Source organism: Micropterus dolomieu, unplaced genomic scaffold, assembly GCF_021292245.1.
Source record: "Micropterus dolomieu isolate WLL.071019.BEF.003 ecotype Adirondacks unplaced genomic scaffold, ASM2129224v1 contig_13356, whole genome shotgun sequence".
Taxonomy (NCBI): domain Eukaryota; kingdom Metazoa; phylum Chordata; class Actinopteri; order Centrarchiformes; family Centrarchidae; genus Micropterus; species Micropterus dolomieu.
Window position 1 is genome coordinate 1 of NW_025742342.1, and position 10,636 is coordinate 10,636.

The 10,636-nt window shown below is 40.5% G+C and overlaps 1 protein-coding gene across 1 annotated transcript; it reads left to right on the forward strand.

Moving 5' to 3' along the window:
- The first annotated feature begins 890 nt into the window (after positions 1-890).
- Positions 891-7,711, forward strand: ssr1 (signal sequence receptor, alpha). Its single transcript, XM_046042566.1, has 8 exons — positions 891-1,049; positions 1,751-1,844; positions 1,932-2,035; positions 2,153-2,311; positions 2,785-2,861; positions 2,980-3,058; positions 3,323-3,416; positions 5,465-7,711. Exons 1-8 carry the CDS (start codon positions 891-893, stop codon positions 5,530-5,532), a joined length of 834 nt encoding a protein of 277 aa, XP_045898522.1. The 3' UTR covers positions 5,533-7,711.
- Positions 7,712-10,636: the final 2,925 nt, after the last annotated feature.

Consider the following 10,636-nt stretch of genomic DNA (forward strand, 5'->3'; position numbering starts at 1 on the left):
GGAACCTTAAGTGCAGCAGAAATTTTTTTGTAACCTTGGCCAGATCTGTGCCTTGCCACAATTCTGTCTCTGAGCTCTTCAGGCAGTTCCTTTGACCTCATGATTCTCATTTGCTCTGACATGCACTGTGAGCTGTAAGGTCTTATATAGACAGGTGTGTGGCTTTCCTAATCAAGTCCAATCAGTATAATCAAACACAGCTGGACTCAAATGAAGGTGTAGAACCATCTCAAGGATGATCAGAAGAAATAGACAGCACCTGAGTTAAATATGAGTGTAACGGCAAAGGGTCTGAATACTTATGACCATGTGATATTTCAGTTTTTCTTTTTTAATAAATTTGCAAAAATTTCCACATTTCTGTTTTTTTCTGTCAAGATTGGGTGCTGAGTGTACATTACTGAGAAATAAAATGAACTTTTTTGATTTTTGGAAAATGGCTGCAATGAAACAAAGAGTGAAAAATTTAAAGGGGTCTGAATACTTTCCGTACCCACTGTATGTGGGTGAAAAAATAATGTACAGTTTTAAACCTGAAGCCCAAGATGAAGAAAGATCTGTACTCTGTCCTCCCCTCTAAAACGGGCAGATGAATGATTGGAATAATGCTTGTGTCTTTGTCTCTGTAATAAGGACCTTTCAGTCAAACCTCTCATCGTCTCTGAAGTCCCACCCAAACATCCTTTATCATGTGGAATCATGTTGAACCACAGAAGAAAATTACAGTCTTACAGACACTTTTTGTGATGTTTTTTTTTTTTTTTTTTTCTCCAGCTGCTGCTTGTAGCAAAAAAAATTAAAGAGCCAACAAACTGTTTTACCTTTAACTTTCCGTCTATTGTCGAATAAATTACATGAAAAGTCATTTTAATGAAGGTCGTGTTCTAACGATGTTCTTCGTTTCTTGTCCATCAGGCCCAGAGGTGAGCGCCCAGGATCTGACTGAGGATGAGGAGGCTGAGGCTGTGGATGAAGATGTCGTGGATGATGTGACGGCAGAGGACGAGGACGACGAGGCGGAAGTAGAAGATGACGAGAATGCGGAGCTGGTGAGTGACGTGAGTGATCCCACCAATTTATCAATACACCAGTGTACTATAATACTTCCTGACATTACTGATGCCTTATCACACGGAACAGAGTACTGAAGTTAGAGCATGTGTGAGCTTTTCCTGAGGGACATATGTGAGCTTCTATCTGTTAAAGATTAGTCAACAGACTTTTTGTTGAAGCAAAACTATTTGCTCATTTCCAGCTCGTCTAATATGATTTTCTGCGTTTTATAGGTTTTTAAATAAAACAAAGTTGTGTTTTGACCAAACAAGACAATTAAAGATGTGATCTTGAACTTGGGGAGATAATTATGACGCGTGTTATTTTTATAAACTAAATAATAAACCAAAAAGTTCACAACCGATAAATTGTTAATGAAGGTAATCGTTACCACTTTTTCATTGGAGCATTGAACCCCCACTGCCAACTAGTGTTTCAGCGGTGCAATTGCAGAGTGACGCCGACAACAACACACAAGTATAAAAGCTCACGACTGCGTGGCTACGTGTGCAGCCTGTGCTGTAGTGTTCGGCATAGACTCGACGCAGAAGTATAAATCGGCCTTTATCGATCAGCTTATTTGAAGTACTTTTATAAAATTGAGTGAAGTTAAAAACAACTGAATGAAAATGAGATATATATATATATATATATATATACACACTGAGCTTTAACTGAAACTTGTGTGTGTTTCTAGACGGAAGAAAAAGATGAAGAAGAAGAAGCTTTGGTTGGAGAGGTGAAGGCTTCCCCCAACGCTGACACCACCATCCTGTTTGTCAAAGGAGAAGGTAGCTTTCTCTAAAGACCTCGGTAAAAGGTTGTTGACTGATATTTTAGACGTCTGCTTTGTGTGAACTCTCCACGTTTCTCTCCAGACTTCCCTGCAAACAACATCGTCAAGTTCCTGCTCGGCTTCACCAACAAGGGATCCGAGAACTTCGTTGTGGAGTCTCTGGACGCCTCTTTCCGTTACCCACAGGTACGAAAACACACGGGACACTTCCCTCCCACAAGAACCCTGTCTGACTTCTCAGCTCCAACTGGCAAAGTGTGTCTGTGCAGCTCTTTCTGACTTGGTTCTGTTGGTCCCTGTCAGGATTACCAGTTCTACATCCAGAACTTCACCGCTCTCCAGCTCGGCATTGTGGTTCCTGCCGGCAGACAGGCCACCTTTGAGTACTCCTTCATCCCAGCAGAGCCAATGGGAGGGCGGCCGTTCGGACTCGTCATCAACCTCAACTATAAGGACGGCAATGTAAGGAGAACGGGCTGAAAACAACTCGTCTGTTGAGTTCTTCTGCTTGTTTTTGAGAACATTTGAAGGCTTCTTTTATAATTTAATAAAGATAAAAGGTTTTGTATAAAAACATGTTTGTATTCCTCAAAGTGAGATGTTGGATACCGAAGTACCGAACATATTGTGTGATGGCCTTTATTGGAGGCAACTGGAGACTTGTGGCTACTTAAAATTGTCAAACATAGAAATAAACCACCCATGTCAGCGACGGCGCACGACCGCCAACATCGTACACTTAATATCCTGGTTTCCTCTTTAATTCTGCTTGTTGAACTCTTCAGTTTCTCTAATCAGAACCTGATGCATTAAGTTTGTCAAAGAAGACGATAAGGAGGGCAGAGTTCACCACTGATTATAGAAGGAAGAATAACCGATAACTCTGTTTGTCTGTCGTCTTGTTTTTCTTACTTTCCTTCTCTTCTTCTCTGCAGGGAAACATTTTCCAGGATGCCGTGTTCAACCAGACGGTCACCATCACTGAGAGAGAGGATGGACTCGATGGAGAGACGTGCGTTTGTTTTTATTAACTTCACTGATGTTCTGCTTATTTATAGTGCTTTTCTTTGAGATTTTTTTTCTGCCTTCCTTTTATTCCATCTGTTCCTCTTCCCTCCTCCTCCTCCCAGGATCTTCTTGTACGTCTTCCTGTCAGGCCTCGGGCTGCTGGTCGTCGTGGGCCTTCACCAACTGATTGAGTCCAGAAAGGTACAGAAAAACAAACACAGTAATGAGCGCTGCAAAAAAGAAATCACAGATGTTTAGAACAATGAGCCAGCTGTATTTTTACAGTTTGTGCAGGAACAATGCTAAACATTTAATGGCTGACGTGATGGAATTGTTTAAACTACAACAAAGAGAGTTTTTTTTTTTTAATCTGCAGGTAAACATGGAGGAAGTGTTGAGTTTGCATCAGAACACGTGAACGTACACGGCAGGTTTCTTACTCTCTCTGTGTGTTTGTGCCCGCAGAGGAGGCGTCCAGCTCCAAAGGTGGAAATGGGAACTTCGAGCCACAACGACGTCGACCTGAGCTGGATCCCTCAGGAAACGCTCAACCAGATCAGTACGTATGCTTCACTCCCTGCACTACAAACGTCCCGTGGACTCGTCAGCTCAAACACCTGCTTCTGTTTTCTGCACCTTCGTACACCCAGACTAGATGCTCCACCTCTGTGCAATCTTTAGCTTTCAGGCAGCCGGGGATTTCAGTCAATGTGAAAATAAACTTTATTGTCAAATAAACGCAAATAGTCAAATTAAAAGACTTAAAAGGTTAGGTGGATCTTTTTTTCAGTAACTACCGAACTGTCTTTATTGGATAAGCTGGTATTGAACACCTGCTCAGATTCTCAGCCTCGTTGATTTAGATCAGATATTTATGGATATTAAGTACTGAAAGATAAAATAAACATTTCCCGATCAATCGTTTTTTAGCTTCAGACTAGATATAAACTGATTAATCAGGCTGGTATCTGTTCTTTTAAGGTCATCGGCTGATACCTCCGCTCACGAGGTTGATAAACGTATAGTCTGTGGACACATCTGCAGCAGCCTCGTCAGTGAGCTGCTGGTGAACGATGCTAGTTTGGAGCCCGAGAGGTCCTCAGTCATTATTGTTCTAAATATTAACACGTTTATCCTAAATGACAGCAGCTCTAATCTAACAGCGTTACCTGCTAGCATGAAATATATCTAGTCATAGAGAATAACGCAGCTGAATGACGTCACTTCAGACAAACTGTACCTCACTGTTCCTTAAACACCACGTTCTGAAATCACAATAGTTCAGTTGTACAACCAAGATTTGAGTGTCTGCAGCCAAAAAGCTCCTTAATCGCAAACACAACTGAGTAACCAGAGAATCAAAACAAACGGTATGAACGTGTATATTTGAATTAGTTGCATTAAAAATATTACAGGTTTCAACAACTGTTTAAAGCACAAGACATTATAAGATGACTGTTTATATTTTGCTTTCTGCTTTTGCCAGTTATTATTACAGAACTACTTAATGATTAAAATGTTCAGTGATGAAACAGACCTGTTGAGAATAACGAGGTGCTGATGTCGTGTCCCGACACTGAAACGTGTCTCGTGGCCCTCGACGTGTCTTTCCTCTCAGAGACAGCTGATGAGTCTCTGTTCTCTTCCTGCTTCACCTGTTTCTGAATGAATTTAACCTCCACTGTGCATGAGGGTCACTCACTCTCTTCTTTTTCTCTCTCTGCCTTCCTCGCTGTCACGTTTTCCTTCGTCTTCAGTGCAGAGTCGCAGAGGTGAGGTCTGCTTTGCGCCGTGTGGGTGATGTGTTTAAGTTTGCAGTGCTGCTGATGTAGGAGTTATGATTCTTTAGGACATTAGCCACCCTCCCTGTAACGGTGCAGATGCTCTGATCGAAGTGTTTCGACAGGTGAACACTTCTCTCACCATCCCACTGCAGAACGCATCATTATATATTTATTCAAGTGTGTTTATAGACATGAAATCTGTCTATAAACAACAGGATATGTTCAGTATTTGGCTTAACACAAAAATAATTTTCTCCTGTTTGAGAATCAGAGCATCTCCACCTCAAATCACTAAAAAACAATAAATGTGTTTTTAATATTTGATCTTTGTCTTTTAGCCTGATACATGTAGACGTATTGACCCCTCCCCCGCTCTTCTTGATGTCCTCTTTGTCTGTCTCGTGGTCCGGCCGCAGCAGTGAAATCATCTGCATGTGTTTGTGAAATATTTGGTAACCGGGCGAGCTAACGGCTAACACGTTAGCTACGGTGGATTTTTGAATGAAGGCTGACTCAGGCGGCTGAAGCCTCAAATTGGCTACAGATAAACGTTAGAATATGTGAACAGGAGGAATTATTTTAGCAAGTAAAACCTGTTTGAAAGCTCTTGAGAGACTTTGAGAAGTTATTCTTCACCTCAGGCCCTGTCCACATGTACACAGGTATTTTTTTTGGACCTTTGTCCGCACGTAAACCTCCGTGAGGTTACTGAAAACCAACCTTTTTTTAAAACTACTGCAGACTCTGCTCGTTGTAACATTTTTGTTTTGCTAACTTTATATTATATTAAAATTCACACTCCGTGTTTCTCCTTCTTCTCCAGACAAAGCGTCTCCCAGAAGATCTCCTCGCAAAAGGAATCAGAAGCGCTCGGTCGGCTCAGATGAGTGACAGGCGCCTAACTTCACCTGCCCGTCTACACGGGAGGAGGAGGAGGAGGAGGTGGTGGTGGTGAAGGAGCGCTCTCTGCCCTCTCTGACGAACTTTAACCAGTGCCAAGCACAGCGTTGGCTGGCTCTACTTTCAGCTTAAAAACTGTTGAACACACACTCACACACACACACGGCCTGTTTAGTTTAACGATTACAGTTTTCTGACGCCGTCACAGGGGAGAAGTGAAAACAGGCGTGTTGGGATTAAAAGGCACGTACGGACGTTTTTCTCTAAAGGTTGTTGGTTTTCTTTATGATTATATTTGTTTGTTAAAGCCTTAGTGAGATAACTGCTGATCATTGTGAGACAGTTTGATGGTTTTTCTTTTTTTTTACCTCTCACTCTGGTGTAGGGCTGAAACCAAGAGAGGGTCGATCAAATAGTCGGCCGACAAAATTCATCAGCAACAGTTTTGTTAGTCAGACAGATGGCCATTAATAGTTGGTTCTGACCTCTCAGATGTGTCTCGTGTGACAGAGAACGGAGTTTCTTTGGCTTTAGAAATAATCTGAAGACTCGGGATGGCGGGACTTGTGATGGACATTTTTCACTATTTTCTACATTTTAGATGAAATGATTACAGTGTTTAGCAGCTTACTTGATGATGGAAATAATGGTTTAGGTGCAGCCCTACTCCGGTGTGTAACGGAGCCACGATAACGGCAACAAGTACAGTTTTTGTTTTGTTTTTCAGTGTAGTTTTCTCATTTTGTTTATACTGCACACCTGTTGGGATTTTTGTAGCGTGTCTGTTGTGATCCAGTACCTCTGTCTCTGCTTTCCTGCTTTTCCTTTTGCTACCTTCTTACCGCACAGATCCTGAGGAAAGTCAGATATCTGCTGTCACAGATTCACACACTACTGACACTCCTTCTCTAAAGGACTCAGTGCCGTCCTCCTGTTCATGTGTAGCAGAGTCGAGCCCTCTTAAGGACTTCTGTGAGCCCCTTTGTGCAGGTACACAATCCTGCAGACGGCACGAGGGAACATTTCATATTGTTCGTTGTTAAATTTGGGTGTGACACAGGCAGCCAAAATAAACTGTCAAAAACAAAATTAATGGTGCGTTAACATAAACACTGCAGAAATCACTGTTTTCTGTTCTCTGACGACGGTTTCATTAGTTTAACTGCGAGGCTTCAGTTCACCTCTGAGCTTTGTCCATTAATGCTGTCTTCAAACACACAGGAGGTTCAGCGTTTCAGTCATGTGCCGGACATTGTTTTGCTCCTGGTTGGAGATTCTGTGATTGTTTTGAACATTTGAACATCACATTTGCGACTAAGAAGAACAGCTGAAATGATGAGCTGATTAGTTGATTGACATTAACGTAATCGTTCAGGTGAAAGTTTTAAAAAGTTCCGATGTCTTAAATGTGAGTATTTACTGGTCTGTGATAGTAAATTGAAAGTCTCTGGGAAACTGTGATGGGATTTTCTACCATTTTGTAAAAGATGAATTAAGAAAACATTTTGCAGATTAATCAATGACCGTAATAATTAGGAAGTCCATGAACAAGCTCAGCGGTTTGGTTTCTCCACCTGAAGAGCAGCAAGAATTTTATTTCAAACCCTCGACGTGTGCCTGTTTTCTACTTTTCTGTTTGTACATTTGTTTACTTCTGGCTTCTCTCCTCAAGCAGATTTTTTTTTCAAAAAACTATTCACCAAATTATGATATTTTTGTTTTCTTTGGATTGTAAAAATGTTGAACTGGCTGAAGCACTGGTGTAAATACTGGCTGATGGATGATGACCTGAGGGCAGAATTATCGAGCTAATTTATTTGAGCGACGGAGATGGAGGGTTGGAGGTTGTGCACTGTTTATTTTACCACTAGGGGGCGACACTGACTCCCTCTGCAGGACTCTGGCTATAGTTCCTGTACTGCAGAGTGGTGTCATTTAAAGCTTTGTGGTTCTGAGCGTAACTTAGCTCAGTGTTTAAACCGTTGAAATTTACAGAAGGAGACGCGTGCTCCAAACATTAACAAGCTTGTTGCTACTCGTACGTCCACACTGAACTGATTTTTGGGTTGTTTTTTTTTTTCTAAGATGATGGGGCTGTCATTCAGAGATAAAAGCTTATACTTTTATTTGCTTTTAAAATGTGCAGGAAATAAACTTTGATTTGCTATAGGCCTGGCGAGTGTTTCTTTATTTGATAATTGTTTTAAGTTACTTTTCAAGCAAAAATACTAAACATTCAAACATAACAGCTTCTCAAAGGTGATGTGCTGCTTTTCCTTGACACATTTCATGGTAATTTAATACGTGTTTTAATTGTTGGTCGGACAAAACAAGGAATCTGAAGATGACACTTTAGAGACTAAATTGAGGTAATAATTCTCAGATCAAGCAATAACAAATAATAGTTGAAACATGGTTTTATTATGGATCTTTAAACATTTGTTGAGATATAGAAATTTAACAAACTTGTATAGGAAATAACTTTTTTTTTTTAAATGCTACAAAACAAGAAATAGTTAAGTAAAAGACAAAATTATATTTAAACATGCAGTAACAGTTCAACTGTAAAATAAGAGGGTCCAGGCTCCTCGGGTTCAGGAGGGCTCTTTGGGGTCAGCAGGTCAGAAATATAATGCAAACCAAATCTACACTACCTCTTAAATGTTTCAGAACATCCCCATTTTTCTACTTTTCTAGAAATTCAAGTCCAGTATAAAATGGTACAAAAAGTTAAAAACATTACGTCACCAAAACTGACATTTTCAGATATAAAATTAAAGGGGCTATATGTACATTTTTCAATGAAATTGCTTATTAATAAATCAAATTTTCATTGCTTTGTTGTCAGTGGGCTCAAAAGTCACTTAGAAATGAAGCACGCGTCTGTTCTCTCTGTTGCTTGCATCAGCCACTATTCTGCTATAAATGTGAGGACACCAGTTCCGATTCAGCCCTGAGCGTCTCTCATACTACAGCGACAACATGGCAGCTAACGACATGCAGTCCAATAACACCACAAAACAACCGTCTCACAGCAAAACACAGGCTCCACGTAAGGATTCAAAACAACAGTAAAGGTTTATGTGCTGAAGCCCATCAGACCAAACGGGTTCAGATGATGTCGAGTAAAAACAAAGTGAGCGTTAGTAAAGCTGGAGAAACACAGAGAAAGTCACGTTAGCTCGCCGGCTAACGCCAAGCAGTTGCTAATGTTATCCGGTGCAAAGTTATATTGCTTTCCACATTACTTCAACAACAAACCATGACCCATGTTACTATCCTGTGTACCACTGTTGATTTAGCCTGCAAGAATGGATGTAACGGTAAAAAGTAAATGTGGAGCGATTTGATTGCCTATAGTGAAACAGCCACGAGCAGCCAGCTAACACTACTTAAGCTCGGACCCGCCGCTGTTTCCTTCATAACGTTCAATTTAGATTTATTGTGGTTTTACCAATACTCAGATACACTTTTCGCCACCTCTCAGTCGCTGTAACTAACGTTACCCACAAACTATACAAAACTGCAACAAAACGGGGAAGAGCCAACAAGTAACACTACAGTAAAGTTACATACTGCAGTTAAACTGTTATAAAGTGTGACATATAATAATTATAATTACTAATAATATTCAGTCCAGCTCCCTGCTGTTGTGTTTTCCAGATTTTGAGAGAGGCTTGATCCAATAAAAATTAACAAAAGGTTTAATTACAAAATTGCTGAATTTCATTTTTCCCCTCACATGGCTTAGGACCATAGTCATTGGTCATTTGGTAGGTCACCCAATTAGGAAGGGTGTACCATTATTGAGTTACTTTTAATCAGACAAAAGAGCGTTGATCTCAGACGTGAAACCCCCCTTCAATCTACAGGAACAAACGGTCTTTGCTCTAAACTAATCATACAGAACAACGGGGGTTGTCTCCACAATGGTCGATACCCAATCTAATGAAACCGTTAAAACAAAAGAATCCTTCTGGCACTAATCAAAGAGGTGTCACTTTTCTTCAAATCACAAAGAGGAGACAAACAATGGTTTAATCAACATTCTGATGCAATCGTCTGGCCTAAAATCCAGCAGTTTACATTTTAAGAAAGATAGAAAACACTGAAATACATTTGTAAAAAATTTCAGCAACTTTTCAAACTCAACACTACCCGTGTCGTTATCATCCAATACATTTAGCTGTGCTCTTATTGCTGAGCCTCAGGTGAAAGATACACAGATAGTAAAGATAGTTACTGAAAAGCAGCAGGCGAGCTAACGATGTAGCACGTCGGCTAAATGCAGTAAATTTAACGTTATCATGTAACAAGCATGGATTAGTTCAACCTCAAGCTGATGAAAATATTACTGTAATGTTGCAGTGGGAGTTTACCTGAGTTTCCAGCATGTTGTGTGAAGCTGTCTCCCTGTCTGTCTATAGCCCAATAGAGAGCATATGGTGATGGGGCAGTGGATAAGACACATTCCTTTGGTGTGAGAGACCTGGGTTCAAATCCACTGAGAGACACCATTGTGTCCCTGGGCAAGACACTTAACCCCTAGTTATTCCAGAGGCGTGTGACCTTTGACATATATAGCAATTGTAAGTCGCTTTGGATAAAAGTATGTACGTTATTACTATTTTGATCCCATTTGAATTGTGCTCTGAATTACACGTTTGTCAATTTAAAAGATAAATTCAGTCAAGAAAGTGGCAGTTTGATGTAAAACTGTTGAGGTATAAGACTGTAAAAATACATAATTACAAAGACCACAAACCCAAAAGTCGCGTATGTGACGTCGTAACTGTCTCAATGACTGAAGCTAACGTCAAAAAGCTTACATGAGAGGATGATGTGATAAATGAACCAAGAGTCGTCGGATTAAACACATCAGGTGATATTTCTGTGTGGAACATAGCGAAGTAATCCAGCTAGTAGCAACCAAGCAACGAACGTTAGCTAGCATTACCGCGCTAACATGTTGGTGATGTATATTATGCGAGACGAGAGTTGTAGTTCACTGAACGGTTTTCTCACAAAACATGTAACTTCACTGTTTTACGACAAACTGCGACTTTCTTGACTTGCAAAATTATATTTAAAATTG

Coding starts and splice junctions, on each gene's coding strand:
- ssr1 (XM_046042566.1), top strand. CDS start 891: ATGTTCTTCGTTTCTTGTCCATCAGGCCCAGAGGTGAGCGCCCAGGAT. Junction 2,862..2,979: donor GATGGACTCGATGGAGAGAC/GTGCGTTTGTTT, acceptor TCCTCCTCCCAG/GATCTTCTTGTACGTCTTCC. Junction 3,059..3,322: donor AACTGATTGAGTCCAGAAAG/GTACAGAAAAAC, acceptor TTGTGCCCGCAG/AGGAGGCGTCCAGCTCCAAA.